Below are 19,813 nucleotides of genomic sequence, written 5' to 3'. Positions count from 1 at the left end.
ACCCAGTTTGGAGATCTGACCAATGAGCAGCTTGTTCCACACGGTTTATGAGCCAAATCTGCTCGTAGTTCGTCTTGGCTTCCTCCGTCAGAACCAATGTAAGTGATCGGCCAAGAACAGTCCCACCTGGACTTAGCACCGATGAGAATGCTGGGAGTCTGGGAGTGTCCCACAACCCATTGCGTGTCCGTCAGAATCTTATCTGATCGAATTTTCATCTTCCTGGAGATACTTAACTTGCTCGTCAGTCTATGTCATTGGAGTCAACAACTTGAACCTTGTTTCTCTTTGTCCATGACGTCCGGCCTCTTCTAGTTTTATCTTTCTCTCCCTCCTCCCCCCTTCTCTCTCCATTCAATAGGAGTTCTACTCCGTTACTTCTACGTCGTCATGGGGCCGGTCGAGCCAACCATGGAGACAAAAGAGCCAGCCGTGTCGTCCACTACCCAGGCAGAGCACGATACTGCTGTTGATGGCAAACGTCCACCTCCAATACTGGCTAAAATCTTTGCTGTATTTCTCATCTCCTGCATCAGCTTTGGCTCTCATTGGAGCTCCGGAGTAACAGGGGCCATGAAGAGCACCATCAAGAAGGTAGGGCCTCAATGGTCACGTCTCTGTAGGCAACCACTGACGCACCAAAGCAAATGCATGTCTCCAACACCCAATTTTCCCTCCTGGAGGCGAGCGAGGATTTCATGGCGACCGTGCTCTTGTTGATTAGCGGAGTCATCACGGATCGAATCGGAGGTGCAGGTCTGTCAACACCTTTGCATCCCACGCTTCCTTATTGGCGACTGACATATTTCTAGAAATGATCATTTATGGCAATGCCGTCTATACGATCGGATCGATCCTCGTTGCTGCAGCTACTACCGTGCGCTCATTCAACTTCATGATCGGCGGTCGAGTTATCCTAGCACTTGGAGATATTGCAACACAGATCGCTCAGTACAAGATGTTCTCTTCATGGTTTCCCCCAAGCAATGGGTTTGCTTCTACTCTCGGCTTTGAGTTGGCGGTTGGAAAGGTGCGACCCTACTCGTTTCTTGACGATATGTGTTACGCTAACCCAAGATTCTAGATTGGGGGATTCGTTGGCAAATCAACTGCTAACGTCATTGCCAAGGTAGACAGTCCTGTCATGACTCGAAGAGACACCACTAACATGGATAGAAAACTGGAAACTTTGCTTGGGTCTTTTGGACCTCTGTCTTCATGAACCTCTTCACCAATGCTGCAACCGTCATATTCTGGTTCTTCAACCGCTACTGCAATATTCATTACAGAGGAAGGCAGGATACGGCTACTAAGGAAGTTCTGACTGAGAAAAACAAGAAATTTGAACTTCAGAAAATGTTCCAGCTGCCTTGGATGTTCTGGGCTGTCATGGCATTCTCGTTGTTCCAGACAACCACTGCCTCGGTCTTTGGCCAGAATGCAACCGAGCTGGCAGAGAAGCGCTTCAATGTGGACTCAATTACAGCGGGGTGGTACAGTTCTCTGTCACAATATGCAGGTTTCTTTTTGGTCCCATGTTTGGGTGTCTTTATCGATGTTCTAGGCAACCGCGCCAGCGTTTGTAAGTTTCCCCAAGTCAACCATGTGTTTAGCCTGTCTGACATATGCCAGTATCCGTCTGCGGTGTCGGAATGTTCCTCAGTATGGTTTTGGTTAACTTCGCCGAAACCAAGTCTGGAACGGCCGCTTCGTTTGGAATATATGCCATTGCTGTGTCGTTTGGCCCAACTTCGATTATTGACAGCATTCGCACAACACTATGGCATCAATCCGTCTTTGGCTCTGCTTATGCCCTCAAAGTTACAATGAACAATGCGTACGTTCATTTCACTTCGAGTGCAGATCAAAGGGAGACTAACGTTGCCTTAGTATGAACATCATCATCCGAATCATTACCGGAGCCCTGCAAGATGCTGACGACGACTCGTATCGACGAGTAGTCCGAGTCTACCTTTTCCTCGCTGCAGCCTCTGTTGTTGTCGGCCTAGCGATATTGCTCGCGGCCCTCATGACCGACAGCCTGGCGCCGCTGCAATGGACGCGGAAACAACGGCTGACCTTAGGCCCAGAGCACATTAGCCAGATTCGTGAGTGGCACACAGTGACATGCTATGCTCGTAACAAATTAATTTCTATCTTCTGCTTCACGGCACTTCTGTCATTGACGGTTGGAGGCTGGGTGGCCTACATCTGGGGGGCGGTAACGGGTAACAACTCATAGGATGATACTATCAAATATTTATGTATATATTTGTTTTCCCTTCTAAAGCAAAGAGAAAATAAGACGATAGAATAGAATTAAGCTGGCTAGATGCCAAAAACATTCATATAGATCCCAGCTCGGTAGAATGTAGTTCATGAAATAGGCGATGATCCGTTGCGACTGGCGGTGGTTTTGTCATCTGGACAGATAGTTCCACTTCGTCCTTTCCCCCTGGTTAATTGGTCAAGGTCATTAACTTGTCAGGTTCTGTGAAGGTTCACGGTGTATTCATCTTCTGACCTAGTACCCCTGCGAGATACCTATCGTGTCAGATCATGCCTTACACGAAGTGCACATGGATTGTTACCTGCAGTCCAGTTGATAGGATGCATCGAAAATCGCCTCATTATGACTGAAGGATATAATGCATCGCATTTCACCATGTCCAGCAGGATTTGATGAATGCCTTCTCTGTGAACAATAGAAGTCAATTCGAGGATTGAATAGGAGGACTCATCCATTGCGTGTATCGGTTTCCTCCAAATCCGAGCGTCACCGGACAGCCAAATCTCCATGGTCAGTAATAGGATACCGTCTCGGAAACACTTCATTTCTTGCCGTGCAATGATCCAAATAGGCCCATTCTCGAAGGCCGTTGGACCGGCGGAGGGGTAATCTCCGAAGCCTCGAGCTCTACCGGCGGCTTTACAAGAACTTGGCGTTTCTCAGGAGCCTTGTCCTCTGGTGGCTCAAATTCGGGAAGTTCTGATTGGCTCGGATGAACAGTGATATTGACAATGTTCGACTTCTGCGAGTGCTGGGTCTCCCCCTAAGCACAAAGAAGAGATTAGTACAGATCAAGCGATGAGTCTTCTGAAAGCACGTACTGTGGTTATGATTGGGATTTTCTTCACGTAGCCAATCCCTTTTGATGAATCTGACCAGGACAGTAGAATCAAGTCTTCGTCTGTCTGGTGCACATACGTCAATGCAAAGGATTCACTCTTGGTAGTAAGCTCCTTGGACGTAGCAACCCTTCGGACCTCAATCGGGATAGAGCCCAAGTTGGATACCCGGTATACATGGCCCTTATCGTTAGCCAGGACGAGCTCGTTTCCCGATGGTGAAAAGGCAGCAGCCTGGATGCGATTGCCCAGTTTGCCTTTGTGGTTGGATGAGGCGGAACTCTGCACACGGATCTCCGTGCGATGGCCCCCGTTGGGATGGACGAGAATAGGAACGCCAGATTGCGTCCATGTTGTGATGCAGATGATGTCCTCCTTACCGCCCATCCCCGGCTGAAAGAGCACAGACGATATGCCGTTATCTTCTGACTCATGGAGAGGGACGCGGTACCGGCAGGGTAAAACCTCCTGAAAGTCGGAGAATGGGAAATGGGACAAGAACACTTGGATCATTCCGTTTCGTTCGCTTCGGGTGCTGCACACCAGAACGAGCCCATCAAGGGAGAAGGAGACGGTGGCGATCGGAGGGCAGTCCTTACAGTCCTGGTGATAACGAGTGTGCACGCGATGGAGCCGCGGTTGCTGCCATTCAGAAGGGGCGAACAATCCGACGGTCGATTTGTCGAATCCGACCGCTACGAAGCTACCGCTGGGGGAGACGGTCATACTCGTGCACCAGGGTGTGGGCCCTACACGATACTCCACTGGACGTGCAGACATCCTGTCCACGCTTTGGATCCACAGCTGCCGCATACACATGAATCAAATAGTTCATCGCATTGGGGTGCAGGGGAACTCACCGTCTGCTTTCGATCTCGGTCTCCTGTCATATAGGCCACGTGTGTTCCTGTCGCAGCCGCAAGAATGCAGAATCCATCCGTTGAGATGGTATCCTTGAAGGTAGGGGGACAGGTACTGACATCCCAGATCTGGATCGAGGACTGCGACCAGAACAGCGAGTATGTCGAGTTCTGTGATAAACTCACTCTAATATTCTGGGCAAACTTCCCCCCAGCCGAATGCTTTCCTCGCCGGCAGAGGGTTTTCAAGTCGATCTCCTCCAGCTTCTGGGTCTCTAGAGTCGCCGAAGACAATGAGCTGGTGTCTGCATGGTCCCTTGTTTCCTTTTTCGAAGATGTGAATCTCGGCTTCCATTTGGACCGTGACTTATCTAACGTAGCAGGAGGTGAGAGGGCTCGGATGCCCGCACTCGATGATGAGCTGGTGTGAGTGAATGTGGTCGTTTTGCTGAGGGGTTCAAAGCCTCCCACGGAATCTGCAGAGAATGGAGGTTCCCCGGCCGCCGGCCTGACAGTTCTCGGGGGAGGAGTTTCGCTCATCCTTCGGTTACCTAGTGGGGGTGGACTATCGACCCAAGGTTCCGCGCGCGGTGCGTTTGTTCGCCCCTGAGGAAAGCCAGAGAAGCCAGAGGGAGGCGGGGATGACGGTCCTGATGCCGTCCCGGAGTCACGGCGGAGCTGGTCGAACCGCGATGGCGCCAATAGGAATTGCGTGGGGAGATGCCTTTCCGCATTGATGGCCTCGACGTTCGGGCTGAGTGGCTTGAGGTGCTCCCAAGTATACCTCGCTAGCGATACTTCACGTACCATGGTGACTGCCGAGCCACAGAACGCACACTTGGCCTCAACGGGGAGGGCAACTCCTGACGCGCCGCCGGCATCGTCCTAATTTTTAGATCGGTTCAGCCTAGGTCACGGCTTGCAAGAACAAGGGTTACATACAAGGTGAGTCAGGTTTGCGATTTCTCGGACCTGTGACGAGCCGAGTAAATGGCATTCTTGGCAGTTAGCGACGTACAACGTCGGGCTGGCAGATCTCAACTGGTCGCCGGGGTCGTCCAAGAGCTCAATATATTTAGTTATCTGGGACACACTGTGCATCATGGCTCCATCACTGACGCGGTGTACCATCAGTCGATGACCCAGTCGCTCTCGCAACGCCTCCAGCGCATCAACCATGTTTCCATCGTGCCGGTGCTGCACAAGGCTAGGGGTATCAGGCAGTATGATTCGAAAATCTTCGCTGATCATCGGGATGAGATGGCCCGCGGAGACGTAGGGCGGCAGGCGGATGCGATTGAGAGCATGCAGCACGGCATCGCGACTGCTCTTCGATGCTCGTTCCAGCCCCGGATCACAGAACTTCCTGGTATTAACTGCAAACTGAATATTCGCGCCGAGAACAAATTGCGACACGTCGTACAGACCCAGAAGTTGCGATAACCAGCTCTGCGAAGAACCATGCTGGGGGACGATGGTCGCGACGGAGGACGATGAGAGGCAGTCAGGCAGAGGATACTAGTTGTTCAGCAGCAATTATATCAGCATGTCTGTCGGCAGCCAAAGTAACCTGGCAGCAACGGAAAATTGTCACTTACTAGATCTCCTGTCAAGGATGGCAATTCCTGTTTCAGCCGAGGGGGAAGCGACAGAGCATCCGGTTCGGCGCGAAGAGCGTCTGCGATTGCCCGACAGACTGCTAGAAATGATGAACTGGTATCTGGATAATTGTCGCACACTCTTTCCAGAGCCCTGTGGACTCGCGCAAATCGGTCTCGACGATCTCTGAGCCGAGAGTTGGGCGGGGGCTTTGGGTGCAGCAAAAGAATCTGGACGGTCGATAGCACCAGCCGCGAGAGATATTCGTCGCGCAGTGGGGAGTCCCAAAGAACTTCGCGCGCTTCCAAGACGATCTGGAGGATGAATTCTACCGTCCGCACCGTCACCTCCCAGCTCACCAGGAAGCCGAGTGACCAATCCACAGGGATGCTGCCGACTGGGGGGAGCGTGAGGCGCTGGATGAAGAATATCACTCTGAGCTGAACTATTAAGGTTAAGATCAAGTCCGCATAGGATTCTTTGTCTGCGTCTGCGTAGATCTTCTCGAGGCTGAAGCGACCTAGGAGCTCAAGGATGATATCGTCGATGTCGCTGCGGAGAGCCAACAGACTCCAGATTCCGGTCAGACTCGAAAATATCGGCGAGGGCGAAGCCGTCGCCATTTCCTTTTGGAGAGCAATAAACACGAGGGAGTGCTTTTTCTGGTTTGTGGGAGATCACAAATAAGCCTCAGGGTGGACTCTTGTGGGGAACTATTCAACTTATGGCACGGATCGCTTGGGCCAGGCCAAACACTCCATTTTCCTTCATCGTCGATGGTCGACGCCTCGTGAACCCCGCATGAGGCTTAATCACAGGCTGGGCAATGAACTGGAATGTGATGGCCGAGATGAGATGGTTGGTGGGACAGACAGGAGCACGTCCAGGATCCTTATCATCCATACAGATGCGGTGGTTGGCTATCCCCGGCCTACTAATATGCCAGTCCTGCATTAGAAGATCCCGCGTCTAACATGATTGGACATCCCATGCGGTGTTCAATCTATCTTCCCCACGATTATTGGTGTTGATCACAAGCTGAGTTGTCGAGCTCGTATTCCTGATGTTTATGGGTGGTATCGCGGTCTATCTTTATCCTGAGCAGGCTGAGCAGATCGGATGCGCATGAGGCAGCCCATGCAGCGCCGAAGTATTTCCATCCTGCCTCATCCCGCCCTTTTCCTCTGCTGCAGAAAAAGGAACAAAAACATATACCAGTTCTCCGACTCGATCGCTCTTTTGTCCTTCAAAATGGCGGCCGATTGGCAGCACACAGAGCACGACATGAAGGACGAGGGCTCTACTATACAGAGTCCTGGGTTCGATCTCGATTACACCGACACTGCGGGTGATGGACCACAAGAGGAAGAGGTGCGCGACCAGAAAGGCCACAATCTTTGGTGAGAGATCATTGCTTGGCCAGCCTGAGAAAGTCCTTGACTTATGACAGTCTGTAGGCGAGTCTTGAACGAGAGACAGATCAATGTACGTCAAATGCAACATCAAATACCCCTATCTCTTTACTTCGGCTAACCTTGCATGTTTCCGTGGGATAGATGATTGCATTTACTGGGTAGGTTGGCTACTCGACAATTTTCTAGGATATCCATCGTTGACAGAATCATTCTTACTCGTGTAGAACCATCGGAAATGGTATGCCTCGCTCAGTCACTACACCTTGAGTTAATCGAGTAACTGTATCCCTCTAGGACTCTTCTTGACCAGCGGAAAATGTCTTGCTGCTGCCGGCCCTGGAGGCGCAGTAGTCGCCTACGTGATCATGGGCACTGTAATTTCGTCGGTGATCTCCTCCCTGGGCGAGATGACCGCCCTGATGCCGGTCAACGCCCCGATGATGGAATTTCCGCGGCGGTTTCTGGATCGAGGCGTCGGTCTTGCTGTTGGCTGGATCTACTGGTGACGTCCCTCATAGGTTGTGCAAAGACTCTTTCCTAACTGTATCAAGGTTTTCCTATGTCGTGATGGCAGCAGATCAAATCGTCACCGTAGCAGCCTCAATACGGTTTCAGTACGACGATGGCCGCACATTCATCAACTGGGCAACTGGTATGGACACCAGTCCAGCACTCTGGATTTCCGTTTTTCTGGTGGTCGTTGTCATTGTAAATATGATTCCAGTTAAGGTGAGTTGCAATGCCATACGCTGTGGTGCTGCCCTGACACCGTATGTTAGTACTTTGGGGAGCTCGAGTACATTATCGGATGCATCAAGATTACATTCATCTCAATGTTGACCGTCATGATGCTCATTTTAAATGTCATGAAACGTGAGTGTCTTTGAGCTACGATTTCCGCCTCGGCGCTAACAGGCATGGAATGATACAGCCCGATCCAACGCATACTACAGTCAGCCACTTGGGACAAAGTGTAAGAACGCCCCTCACACGGAAGGAGGATGAGGCTAATAGGCTTGATTCTAGACTGGGATTCCCCGTACTCGTTCTTCAACTCGGACTACCATGTGAAGGATGAGTATGGGAACCTCCACCGAACAATTAGTGGTGGGACCGGACGACTTGTTGGTGTCTGGTAAGCACTATAGCCGATAATCAGCATCTATACCCAGAATGATCGACTCACTAAGCTATCACATAGGACGGCATGCGTACGAGCCTTCTTCTCATACACGGGCATGGACATGGTCACCGTCACTGCGGCCGAGAGTAAAGCCCTTGCCGACTCCGAGGCCATGAAAATGGCGTCGCGAAAGATCTCACTGCGCATCATCACCCTGTACACGCTGACAATCCTGACCGCATCGTTCCTTGTCCCCACCGACCACCCATTCATCAACGGCGAGGGGCAGTCTAGTGGCGCTCGTTCGATCTTCATCATTGCTGTCGTCGAGGCTGGTCTGCCCGCCCTCGGCCAGTTTTTCAACGCAATGTTCCTCTTCTCTGCGGCGACCTGTGCGTCGGACAATCTCTATGTGGCGTCTCGAGTCCTCCACACGCTCGCACTTCGAGACCAGACGGGGCCGGAGTTCATCACGCGGAGGCTCCGGCAATGTCGTGCAGGGGTCCCGATGCGAGCTGTCCTAGTCTCGGCTGCGGTAATGCTGGTGGCATACCTTGGGCCTACTGGAGCGCCTGGTGCGGTGAGTGGCGCGCATTGAATAGAGGAGATATTTGGATTGGCTAACGTACTGAAACAGAGATTGACCGAGTTGTCGTCCAATTGCACCGTCTCTTTCCTGATTGTTTATGCTACCATCTGCGCGACCTATCTATGCTTCTACCAGACGTATGTATCGTTCCGAATCTCCGCAAATGCTGCCACAGCAGTAACGTTTGGCGTTTCAGGTTGGACGAAGCCCAGAAGTACGGCAACAATCCCCAGACCCAGGCCGGGATTTATGACCGAAACCATCCGCGATACCCGTACAAGTCTCATGCGCAGTGGTTAAAGGCAGGATTCGGCATGGTGGCATGTATCATCTTGCTTATATTCAACGGTGTCAGTGCATTCCTCACTGACCCATTCGATGTCCGGACATTCATCGCCTCCTATATCAGTGTACGTCCTTCCTTACACTCTGGCAAGAACTTCGCGGTCAGCACTAGTGCACCCTGGCTAACTGACTTTTTCATAGATTCCGGTCTTCGTCTTGCTTATTGTCTTCTATAAGATCCGGAGACATGGATTCAATTTCTCTCAATGGGGACCGGAGAGATCCAAAGATCTTCGGAATTGTGTCCAAGTCTCGAGTAACAGGAGAAAGGGAAGGCTGGAGTTCCCTCACCCTGGTTTGACCGTGGAGAACGGCAAGAGATTCCTGGAGTGGATATGGGTATGGACCAAGTAGACTCGGCTCATGGTGGACGCTCTTTCGCTGGATAACATGCATCTTTGTTTTGTAGATTGGGAATCCAAATCAAATATTCCATTATATTATGTGTAAGGATCTGTTTGAAGGTCTCCTGAGACAACAATACATCTTCCCTCAGGTAGATCATCTATGCGATCATCCATGCTATATCGGTCTTCATCATTCTGTCCCGTATAGAGCAGCTGATAGGGACCCCTAACAGCAGTCATTGAGCACACCGTACAACAATGAATTTCCCGGCTACAGGAGGCTTAAGTACCTCATGGGCTCTCTCTGCCTACTGATTTCATATCTTCTGATTTAATGCAAAAGTCTATTCATGCTACATCATCGCTATCACTTCCGCTTTAAAAACAAAGAAAAAGCAAATTCTCCAGACTCATAGGATGCACATCTTCCCCATAAGTTCTAGAGTCATCAACTAATTGCAACGTCCCGGGCTCATTTCTTAGGGGCTTCTACAAAGCCAGGAAAACAATCCTGAAGCGTCTTGTTGTGCTTATTTGAGGCATGCTCAGTCAGAGCCGGAGCACGCGTGGTCTTGAGGAAGGTCTGTCTGCAAGTGATGCATATGATGTCCTTGGCAGCTTCGTTCTGTTTTTCTGTCAGCTAGAAAGGAGATCCATTCGCCGTATTCGGTAGATACATACTGCTTTCAGCTGCGACGTTGCAGTACCTTTGGCGTCTTTGGGTTTGCGATCACGCTTAGAGGCGGCTTTGGCTCCCTGTCAACCTGTGGTAAGCCAGAGAAAAGGATAGACATACAGGGAGAGCCCTTACGTTACCCATGGTGGCTGGCAAGAAATGTGACTGTAGAGCGTGGCACTCTTTTTTTTCTCGTTTTTGCTTTTTGAAGAAGATTCAAGGTCGAAGTTTTTTTCCCTCTTTTTGCCCCTCCTTTTTTTTTGATCTTTTCTGATCTTTCTGAGTCTAGACCGTGAACTGTCAGAAACAGAAATACCGGCGCTGATTGGCTGAATCCCTAGTTACTCGGTACGGGGAAGCGGAGAAACCTCAAAATTACCCTTTTCGGCAAATCCAGGTCCGCTGTGTACATTCTCCGTGCGGATTTATAGGTAGGTATAATATATTCATCTTCTGCATGAGCAGGTTCTTTTTGCCTTTTGCTTAGAGCTGTGCATTGTGAGCATTCCACTAGGGATGTAATATACAAATCAAAGGCTATCCTTGCATGTTGCATAAAGTCAGCACTTCCAATACTGCCGTGGCTAGTAGGCAAGGGGCCATACCCAAGCACTGTACAGGAATATGTGCTGACTATCCCGTAGAATGCATGCACTTACAAGCTAGCTTTACCGCATGTATGCCCCTGTAATTTTCATCCTAATATCATACAAGTCTCCAGTCAATATGCTGCCACCGGATATTTGCGGCTGGAAGAGAGCACCTGTGTATAAGTTGACAGGCCTGCTTTTGTCATGCATTATACTACTACAAGATGACCAATCCACAGCCACCTCCAATCCTCGATTTCTCCGTCTTCTATGGCAACGACAGCCAAGCCAAAGCCCAGCTCGTGCAGCGAGTGCGCGAGTGCTGTCTGAACAATGGCTTCTTTCAGATCACCGGCCACAAAGTCTCGCCAGGGTTGCAGCGCCGGACGTTCCACTGCGCCGAACGATTCTTCGACCTTTCCTCCCCCTCTACTGCCGCTCTTTCTAGCGGCTAACGATTGGTTGGGCCCATGAACAGGAGTGTATAGGGCACAAATCCCATACCTAAAGACGCACTGGTGCCTCGGCGTGCGATCAGAAGTGCACCATACCAGGTAGGCAAAGGCTGTTAGCCCTCCCGATATAACGACGAGCGCTGTGGTTCAAGCCGAAGCGCCCACCACCTAACGTGTAGTGAATCAATGCATGCGCTCCAGGTGGGCCCAGCAGGTCAAGGATCCGCGCTCCTCGGTGAGACACTATCACGCCAAGGTCATAGTTTGTCTCGAACAGTTATGGATAGCTCCGACGGTAGTCCTGTTGCTACCCTCACTCTGCCGACCCTCGAGTCCGTTGCTGCAAGGACGGAAAGTCCGATTGTCCACCGGGCGATGGCCTTCATCGCGGCGGAAACGGCAACTGAGCTGACCGAGCTGTCGGGTGAGACAGCTTTCTCTTCGATTGGCGTCGATTCCCTTCTGTCACTCGTGCTGGCGGAGAAGTTCACAGCTGAATTTCGTCTGAATTTACGAAGCTCTTTGTTCCTCGATTGTCCCACCATTAGTGATCTCAAGGCCTGGTTGGTTGATTATTGTTGAGTGACACGTTGTTCCTTCTTTGTTCCTTCCTGCTATGGGGTGCTGCTCGTGCTATACGTGCAGCAGTTCTACGGAGCGAATAATAGTGGACTAGTAATGACTGCCGTTTTGACGCTCGAGTGTGGAAACAACTAGATGGTAAAAGCAGCAGTTCTCAGAGGGTCCATATAATGTCGTATCACGTATCAAATTGATCTGTGTGTAGAGAGAATATTCCCGAAACTCAGAATTCGAGCCACATCTGACTTGGAATTCCTAGTCGTCGCTGATGTAACCTTGGTATAAACTCAAGAATGGGATCTTGACAACTCTCTGTCCCGTTTTCTCAAAGAGCAGGCGTAAGGAGTCCCTATCTTCGTCATCGCACTTGGGTGCTTCCCTTTCCCACTCGTGGGGTCTAAAGTTTTCTTCAAGATACGGACTGGGTCCGTACCCATCATAGCAGGCCATGTACCTACTTTCCCGCAAGCAGATCTTGACTTCAGCCTCCTTTTCAAATGGGACGCCATCACCCCAGTCATTGGTTCCGATAAGGAACTGCCTCAAATGAGGTAGCTTTGTTCGGAAGGAGTCAAAGTAATGATGCCACCGCTTATTGTAGGAGCGGTAGTACTTTACCCGCACCTGGCCATCCAGCTCTCGACGGGTTTCCATCTCGCTCTTCTGGAAGGGTCCCCTGTTGAGATGCTCTTCGGCAAGGCACACATCATATAAGATTGCGCAGTCGTCGAAGGATAGGTCAGTCAGAGTGGCTGCATGCGAGAGAATCCATTCCAGCTGAGAGTCCCGCACAAAGCAATAATTACCAAAGGCGAGGGATTTGAGGTGCGGAAAATGTACCTCGCTTAGTTCGAGCTTTGGATAGAAGCCGAAGTAGTTGTCGCAGGAGAGCGTCAGATGCTCAAGAGATGACGCGGAGGGTTTCAGCCACACGGATGGAAGTTGCGCGAAGAAGTCATGGGGCTCAGGGAAGTCAAGGTCGTCCTCTGGGGCGGCGTCATTGTGCTCTGTCACGACGCTTAATCGGAGAGTGCGTAAATTCTGCAGCACTTTCTCGATATTGGCGGATATTTTCTCGTCACCGACATACACATCTTGCATGTTACGAATCCCGAGTTCACGCAAAGGTACTTCAAACGAGGCCAGCCATTTAAAAAAGACACGAAGAGTTTTTGTGCGAAAGCGGATGGTCTCTGGACTCTCTCTCATCCAGTATTCGCGGGCTGTACTACAATGCTTGTCAAACCGCAAGACAGCGCTTTGCACATTTGGACAGTCTTTGAACTTGGCGATTCTGTCCTTGAAATCCCTTGTCAATTCAACTTCCACCTCGTCATAGTCGTCCTGAGCCTCTTAGCATGCCGCGCTCATCGATCGGCGGGGGATAGATATGGACTGACATAGTCATCTTCACACGTATTGACATACACCTTCTTGACCATTTTTCTCAGTGTTGCATGGTCCGTAATGCGATCGACAGCCTCATAACTCTCTTCGTCCGGAAACAGACGCAGAGTGTCGAATAGACGTGGAGTAGCAAATTGTGAGAGAAGGCGACTCGTTTCCCGGATAGCCTTCAGGGACGACCGGTCAAGGAACGAGATGACGCGAGCGAGGAGCTCACTTGGGAGAACAGTGATAGAAGCCATATTGGATTAGCAATTGACCATCGAAGTCAGGACGCATCGGGCATTAAATGCTGGGTGAGCACTGGGTTGACAATCATCTGTCAATCAATGTCGATAGGGGGTCAGAGCCCAAAATGCTTGTTGTTTAGACTGGATTGAGCATAGCTTTGCCACAGCGGCCCTTGGCACCTTGTAGGCTTCCATCTGGATGGATTTCTGCCTAGACGGAATGGCCGCACGTGGGTCAGAAGTGGCCAAGAATTAAAAAACTTGTTCTTATCGCGATTGTTGATCATCAACATCCCTATTAGGTCACGTGACTCACGAGTCATGTCAACCATTCCCTACAAAGAAGCCGATTTCGGCTGCAATTTGGGATTCTGGGGGATTACATGTGTCGAGGAGTATTCGGGAAGGAAACAGTAGCATTAGTAGGGACTTATAGTATCCCCTCTTGCTTTGTTACCAGGCAACGGATGATGAATCCAAATAACGGTGGGTTGTTGAGCGAAAATATATATTGAACCGCAAGAGGTACCTTCCACCAAGCACTGTCATGGAGCATGCAAGAAATCAGACTCGACATATGGTACCCTTGGGGGGATTCCATGAGCAGTTACTAGCCATACTGTAGTCAGAAATGTTTCTCCGCATGAATGTATCATAACTACTCTGGGGTCTACCTCTGATAGAAGCCTCTGGGCCAAGACGGCGGTGAGGCACTGTGCCTTTGACCACTTGAGGTATCGCACCTGCCACCATGGCGTGACCCGGGCGCAGTTTATGGTTGAGCTACAGTAGGTATACAGTATCAAGTGGGCTTCGTCATTCTTAAATGCTGTCAAACGGATGACGATGTGGAACTCATGAACGTCAGCAGGGGAAAAGTATAGCCCGTCGAAACTGACGCACCGTAGCCAATGTCCTTCTGTTGACCTTTCCGAAAATAACCAGGTCGGTCATGGCTCTTCTTTGGCAGTTAACCGATCATTTCGATCCCAGTTTTGGACAATAGTTCTCGAAGATTATTTGGCTCTTTAACATATATTAATTACACCTGCCTCGGCAAGGCTCCCGCGCGACTTCGGTCATTGAGTTGCTTTTTACTCTGTGCATGCTATCCACAATTTCGGACGTACCACGTTCCCTTACGGAAGCTGAGCTGAAACCATGGGTGATGGAGCAAGGATAGAAAAAGTTTGAACATCGCACAAGCGTTTCGGAGGGTGGGAATCTCCAATGGATCCGCTCCGGTAGGCTAATGCGGTTATAATGCAGTGGCTTGGGGATAACGGGGTTGGAGGGTTAGCCACGTCGACCCAGCAAGATAAGAATATTTGCTGAACCCAATCTCATGAAATCCTCGCCGGTCATAAAAGCGAAAGGAGCTTCCCTCAACATGCTTTGCGGGGTAGCTTTCTAGATAGGAGAGGCATTCCACAGCCGCATGAAGTGGCAGCGTGATTGTTTCCATGCGGAGTGGGGGCGGAAAGGTGGTACTATCGAATTGGGGCGGTTGTGATCTGTTATGCAGGACATGGAATCACAGCGCTAAGTATTTTGATTGGTCATTCAGTGTCGCAGTCCTTATTTAGCATCCTCTGTTAGGCTGCCCGGCGCTTCGCAATCAGAATATCTCCTCTTACGCCAGGCCTCAGCTTAGTTTTGATCTCAGCTCAGTGCGAATAGCACTTAAGGTACCAGTTTCTAAAGACGTCTGTCTTTATTCCACATCAATATTAGTTATCCTCTTCTTATCATACAATCATATCTGGGAGAATGCAAGCTCAAACGACAAATGCTGGTAATGAGCCCAACCCAATCGACACCACAGGGCTTTGCCTGTTATCGCTGGACGGGGGTGGTGTACGGGGCTTGTCGACGCTCTTCATCTTGAAGACAATCATGGACAGATTAAATCGTGAACGCTGTGATGCTAAGCTTCCTTCTGTGAAGCCGTGCGAAGTCTTCGATCTTATCGGTGGAACGAGCACAGGCGGGTTTGTGCAGCAGCAATTCCCTTTTCTGCCATGGCTAATACTAGCAGGCTTATCGCCATCATGCTGGGTCGTCTTGAAATGGACGTGGATGAATGCATTTCAGCATACATTGAACTCACGAAGGTTATATTTGAGGAGAAACTGAATTTGCTGCCTTTTGGCGGTGCACTAAAAATGAGGTCCCGATTCGACTCAGGGAAACTCAAGGACGCGATCATGGATATTACCGCTCGTCACGGAGTTAGTGGGACAGAACCCTTCAATGATGGGCGCGAGCGTGGAACCAAAGTGTAAGTGGACAATGCGTGAATGACGGCTGGGTTAGTGGCTGATATTAGGGAAGTTTCGTATGTGCTACAGCCAAAGAAACATCTGGGGTGACGCGAATTCGAAGTTATAGTTTAGCAGAGGAACCTGACATACCGGCGACCATCTGCGAGGCTGCCCTTGCAACATCAGCCGCGACGAGTTTTTTTACTCCCGTGCTAATCGGATCACGCAGATTTGTAGATGGTGCGTTGGGTGCGAACAATCCAGTGGACGAAGTGGAAGGGGAGGCTTCAAATATCTGGTGTCCAGACACAGGAGATTTGAAACCCCTCGTCAAGTGCTTTATCTCGATTGGAACAGGCAATCCCGGCAAACGAGCGATTGAAGACAATCTTTTCAAGTTTTTCTCTAAAACGCTTGTGGCAATTTCCAAAGAGACAGAAGAAACCGAGCGGAAGTTCATTGCCAGATGGGCTGGACATTTCGACCAAAAGCGTTTCTTCCGCTTCAATGTGGAGCAAGGACTGCAAAATGTTGGTCTCACTGAATATAAGGAACAAGGCCTGATCGAGGCAGCAACACACGAGTACATAGCACACCAGAATCAAAGATTCCGGGTGCGAGACTGCGTACAAAATTTGAGACAGAAGCAATGTGTGTGCATTGGAAACTTCGCTTAGATATTAGCGATTGATTGGCTTTGAGCTAATGGTTGACAAGATGCCACCGACATCCGGTTCGACAAGGTCGTTCGCGTAAGGAAAAGAAACTATAGCCTGTGTACGCCTGAGCTCACCCAATTTAGGAATATGAACACTTGATATTGCTAAAAACATGTAAGAAGCTGTCCCAGAACAAGGACCCGCTAATAATTGAGCAGACAGCCCTGGTGTCTTTAGAAACATTCCTTTCCCGAGGAACCAAGGTTTTGTTGGCCGGGATGAACAGCTTGATAAGCTTGAAGAGATGCTTTTCTCACCTAGCCGCCAACACAAGGTTGCCATCACCGGCCTTGGCGGTGTTGGCAAAACACAGGTTGCACTCGAAATTGCTTATCGAATGCAGGAGACGCGACCAGAATGTTCGATTTTCTGGATCCCGGCCACGAACTTGGAAGCTCTCGAACAAGCATGTTTGAAGATTGCCGAACAGCTAGCATTGCCAGGACTTGAGGAGGAGCGAGCTGACGCCAGAAAACTCCTCAAAGACTACCTATGCGACGGTAACGCTGGCCAATGGTTGCTCATATTCGATAACGCGGATGACATAAGCATGTGGTTTGGGCAGGCAGAAGCCAACACTGACACTGAGCCATGCAGCCTGAGCGAATATATTCCATGGAGCAAAACAGGTACTGTGCTCTTCACTACACGTTTCGGGAAAATCGCGGCAAAGCTCGCAAAGCAAAATGTGATTGAAATTCCAGCAATGGACGAGGCACAAGCGACAAAGCTTCTCTCCGAACGCTTGGGCGATAAGTCTCTTCTACACCAAAAAGAGGAAGTTGTGCTCCTTCTTAAGGAGCTTGTCTACTTACCTTTGGCGATTGTGCAGGCTGCTTCTTATATGAATGAGAACTGTGTGAGTTCCATTGCGGACTATCGATCGCTGTTGTCAGGACAGGAGGACGGGGTAATTGATCTTTTGAGTGAAGGTTTTGAGGACGACTGGCGAACACATCACAATACAAACCCGGTGGCCACAACATGGCTTATTTCCTTCGAGCAAATCCAACGGACTCAACCTTTTGCTGCTGATATACTGTGCTTCATGGCTTCTATAGAGCCAGCAGATATCCCGCAGTCTATTCTACCGCCAGCACCAACACGTAAAGCATGGACAGAAGCGATCGGGACGCTGAGAGGGTATGCCTTTGTGAGCAGACGGTCCGCTGCTCAGTCTTTCGACCTCCACCGACTTGTTCACCTTGCGACGCGTAACTGGTTGAGAAAGAATGCAACTCTGTCAAAATGGACAATCACGGCACTGACTAGACTGGAAGCGATATTTCCCAGTGATGAGCATACGAACAGAGACATATGGAACGAATATCTACCGCATGTGATAAGCCTTCTAGAAAGGGAAGAAGTCAAAAACGCGAAAGTCGAAATTGAAAGTACGAGGTACGACCTAATTTTCAAACTTTCAATGTGCCTTTTACTGGATGGCCGGGTGACGGAGGCCGTCCGTTATCTTGAAGAACATTATGATTGGCACAAGAGACAATTTGATGAGTCGCACCCCTCTCGATTGGTGTCTCAGCATGAGCTCGCCGGTGCATATCAAGCAAATGGACAGATCGCTCAGGCAGTGGATCTACTTGAGCATGTGGTTATGGTAGAGGGGAAAACTCTTGCCGAAGAGGACCCTGATCGACTGGCATCTCAGCATGCACTTGGGCGTGCTTATCAAGCAAATGGGCAGATTGCGCTGGCAGTGGACCTACTTAAGCATGTGGTTAAAGTAAAAGAAAGAACTTTTACTAAAGAGCACCCCTCTCAGCTAGCATCCCTACTAGCATCTCAACATGCACTCGCGCATGCATATAGAGCTAATGGGCAGATCACCCAGGCAGTGGAGCTACTTGAGCATGTGGTTGCAATGCGTGATAGAACTCTTGCTGAAGAACACCCTGATCGACTGACCTCTCAGCATGAGCTTGCTAGTGCATATCAAGCTAATGGGCAGATTACGCAGGCAGTGGAGCTACTTGAGCATGTCGTCATGGTAGAGGGGAGAACCCTTGCCAAAGAGCACCCTGATCGACTGGCATCTCAGTGTGCACTTGCTAGTGCATATGAAGAAAATGGGCAGACCACGCAGGCAGTGGAACTGCTTGAGCATGTGGTTGCAATGCAGGATTGGACGACCCTTGCTGAGGAACACCCATCCCGACTGGGATTTCAGTATGCACTTGCGCGTGCATATCGAGCAAACGGGCAAACCACGCAGGCAGTGGAGCTACTTGAGCATGTGGTTATGGTAGAGGGGAGAACCCTTGCTGAAGAGCACCCCTCTCGACTAGCATCTCAGCATGAGCTTGCTATTGCATATCAAGCTACAGGGCAGATCACGCAAGCTATGGAGCTTCTTGAGCATGTGGTTATGGTAGAGGGAAGAACCCTTGCTGAAGAGCACCCATCTCGACTAGCATCTCAGCATGCACTTGCTACTGTGTATCAAGCCAATGGGCAGATCAAACAGGCAGTAGAGCTACTCGAGTATGTGGTTATGGTAGAGGGGAGAACCCTTGCTGAAGAGCACCCCTCTCTACTAGCATCCGAGCATGCACTTGCTAGTGCATATCAAGCCAATGGGCAGATCAACCAGGCAGTAGAGCTACTTGAGCATGTGGTTATGGTAGAGGGGAGAACCCTTGCTGAAGAGCACCCCTCTCGAGTGGCCTCGCAGCGCGCACTCACAGAGCTGCTCCTGCAAGTGTCTCCGCGGTCGGCTACATCTAACTCTCTTTTCGGACTTTCAACCACTTTCAGCCGTCTATACATTGGCAGTCTTTCGACTTTTTGGCGCGTTGTGCGGTATGTTTTTGGCCCAGGATAGAACGTAGTCACGGCCTCGTGAAACAGCTACCACCCGGTAATTCGCTCAACAGTCTATCATAAAAGATTCCATCCTAGTCATTATTAGTCTTTTTGCTCCTCTCCGGCTGTTGATTAGGTGTTGGCAGGCCCTACATGTCATCCTGTTAATTGATATACTCTCTGTTGGTTACGATCAAGAAATGAGAACGTTCCTATGCCGTATTTAAGCGGTACTGGATAATATTTCAGTGCAATTGCAGACGGCGCCTGACGCTCTTTTCAAGCTGCGTCGGCCCGTTGAGACTGCTGGAAATTTGAAGAGAAGCGTGGTGAGGATAGCAGAAGACTTTCGTGCCACGCAATGATATTTCTTCATCACCTGGAATTTCATTCTCCACTGTTTGGCAGCTGGACTTTTGACCCTACTCATGTTAATTAACTTAATATGTATTTCAGCAGGACGCGTGTGCTCATTGAGCCATGCAGCTTCATTTTGGCTGTTATTGAGGATGAGTGCTAGAACAAGCACGTACAGTCAGGTACTACTATTGAAGGTTTAATGGGTGAAAATGACATACCCCGACTAAGTCCTCCCGACAGCTACAGTCTTAGATGCTTATATGGAAGGCATCGAGTTGAGGCTGCAGAGGAAGTATTGTTTTC

The 19,813-nt window shown here is 50.0% G+C and overlaps 8 protein-coding genes across 8 annotated transcripts; 5 read left to right on the top strand and 3 right to left on the bottom strand.

Moving 5' to 3' along the window:
- Positions 1 to 390: 390 nt before the first annotated feature.
- ALT_7327 (putative MFS transporter) lies at positions 391 to 2,242 on the top strand (the record flags this gene model as incomplete). Its single annotated transcript, XM_033560555.2, has 7 exons — positions 391 to 594; positions 645 to 756; positions 813 to 1,030; positions 1,085 to 1,129; positions 1,177 to 1,582; positions 1,633 to 1,837; positions 1,891 to 2,242. 7 exons carry the CDS (start codon positions 391 to 393, stop codon positions 2,240 to 2,242), a joined length of 1,542 nt encoding a protein of 513 aa, XP_033416446.2.
- A 589-nt stretch (positions 2,243 to 2,831) lies between these two features.
- Positions 2,832 to 6,211, bottom strand: ALT_7326 (WD40 repeat domain-containing protein; the record flags this gene model as incomplete). Its single annotated transcript, XM_089600234.1, has 6 exons — positions 2,832 to 3,053; positions 3,112 to 3,933; positions 3,990 to 4,130; positions 4,176 to 4,874; positions 4,932 to 5,507; positions 5,588 to 6,211. The coding sequence occupies 6 exons, from the start codon at positions 6,209 to 6,211 to the stop codon at positions 2,832 to 2,834; spliced, it is 3,084 nt and encodes a 1,027-aa protein (XP_089455419.1).
- Positions 6,212 to 6,839: 628 nt separating this feature from the next.
- On the top strand, positions 6,840 to 9,414 carry ALT_7325 (putative amino acid transporter; the record flags this gene model as incomplete). The annotated part of the gene is made up of 13 exons (XM_033560557.2): positions 6,840 to 6,988; positions 7,046 to 7,073; positions 7,145 to 7,161; positions 7,228 to 7,241; positions 7,298 to 7,505; positions 7,555 to 7,732; positions 7,783 to 7,876; positions 7,935 to 7,976; positions 8,030 to 8,138; positions 8,205 to 8,706; positions 8,764 to 8,852; positions 8,912 to 9,125; positions 9,202 to 9,414. 13 exons carry the CDS (start codon positions 6,840 to 6,842, stop codon positions 9,412 to 9,414), a joined length of 1,857 nt encoding a protein of 618 aa, XP_033416448.1.
- Positions 9,415 to 9,879: 465 nt separating this feature from the next.
- ALT_7324 (uncharacterized protein At2g23090) lies at positions 9,880 to 10,227 on the bottom strand (the record flags this gene model as incomplete). The annotated part of the gene is made up of 3 exons (XM_033560558.2): positions 9,880 to 10,032; positions 10,089 to 10,163; positions 10,219 to 10,227. The coding sequence occupies 3 exons, from the start codon at positions 10,225 to 10,227 to the stop codon at positions 9,880 to 9,882; spliced, it is 237 nt and encodes a 78-aa protein (XP_033416449.1).
- Positions 10,228 to 10,897: 670 nt separating this feature from the next.
- On the top strand, positions 10,898 to 11,128 carry encD (Fe(2+)/2-oxoglutarate-dependent oxygenase encD; the record flags this gene model as incomplete). Its single annotated transcript, XM_033560559.2, has 1 exon — positions 10,898 to 11,128. The coding sequence occupies one exon, from the start codon at positions 10,898 to 10,900 to the stop codon at positions 11,126 to 11,128; it is 231 nt and encodes a 76-aa protein (XP_033416450.1).
- A 279-nt stretch (positions 11,129 to 11,407) lies between these two features.
- On the top strand, positions 11,408 to 11,710 carry encA (non-reducing polyketide synthase encA; the record flags this gene model as incomplete). The annotated part of the gene is made up of 1 exon (XM_033560560.1): positions 11,408 to 11,710. The coding sequence occupies one exon, from the start codon at positions 11,408 to 11,410 to the stop codon at positions 11,708 to 11,710; it is 303 nt and encodes a 100-aa protein (XP_033416451.1).
- A 255-nt stretch (positions 11,711 to 11,965) lies between these two features.
- Positions 11,966 to 13,359, bottom strand: ALT_7321 (uncharacterized protein; the record flags this gene model as incomplete). The annotated part of the gene is made up of 2 exons (XM_033560561.1): positions 11,966 to 13,054; positions 13,111 to 13,359. The coding sequence occupies 2 exons, from the start codon at positions 13,357 to 13,359 to the stop codon at positions 11,966 to 11,968; spliced, it is 1,338 nt and encodes a 445-aa protein (XP_033416452.1).
- A 1,758-nt stretch (positions 13,360 to 15,117) lies between these two features.
- On the top strand, positions 15,118 to 19,169 carry ALT_7320 (uncharacterized protein; the record flags this gene model as incomplete). Its single annotated transcript, XM_089600233.1, has 6 exons — positions 15,118 to 15,338; positions 15,386 to 15,628; positions 15,841 to 16,262; positions 16,329 to 16,363; positions 16,414 to 16,444; positions 16,489 to 19,169. 6 exons carry the CDS (start codon positions 15,118 to 15,120, stop codon positions 19,167 to 19,169), a joined length of 3,633 nt encoding a protein of 1,210 aa, XP_089455418.1.
- Positions 19,170 to 19,813: the final 644 nt, after the last annotated feature.

Source organism: Aspergillus lentulus, assembly GCF_001445615.1.
Source record: "Aspergillus lentulus DNA, contig: Alt13, strain: IFM 54703, whole genome shotgun sequence".
Lineage (NCBI taxonomy): Eukaryota > Fungi > Ascomycota > Eurotiomycetes > Eurotiales > Aspergillaceae > Aspergillus > Aspergillus lentulus.
Note: the sequence above shows the minus strand (reverse complement) of the source record. Positions and strands in the feature narration are given on the sequence as shown.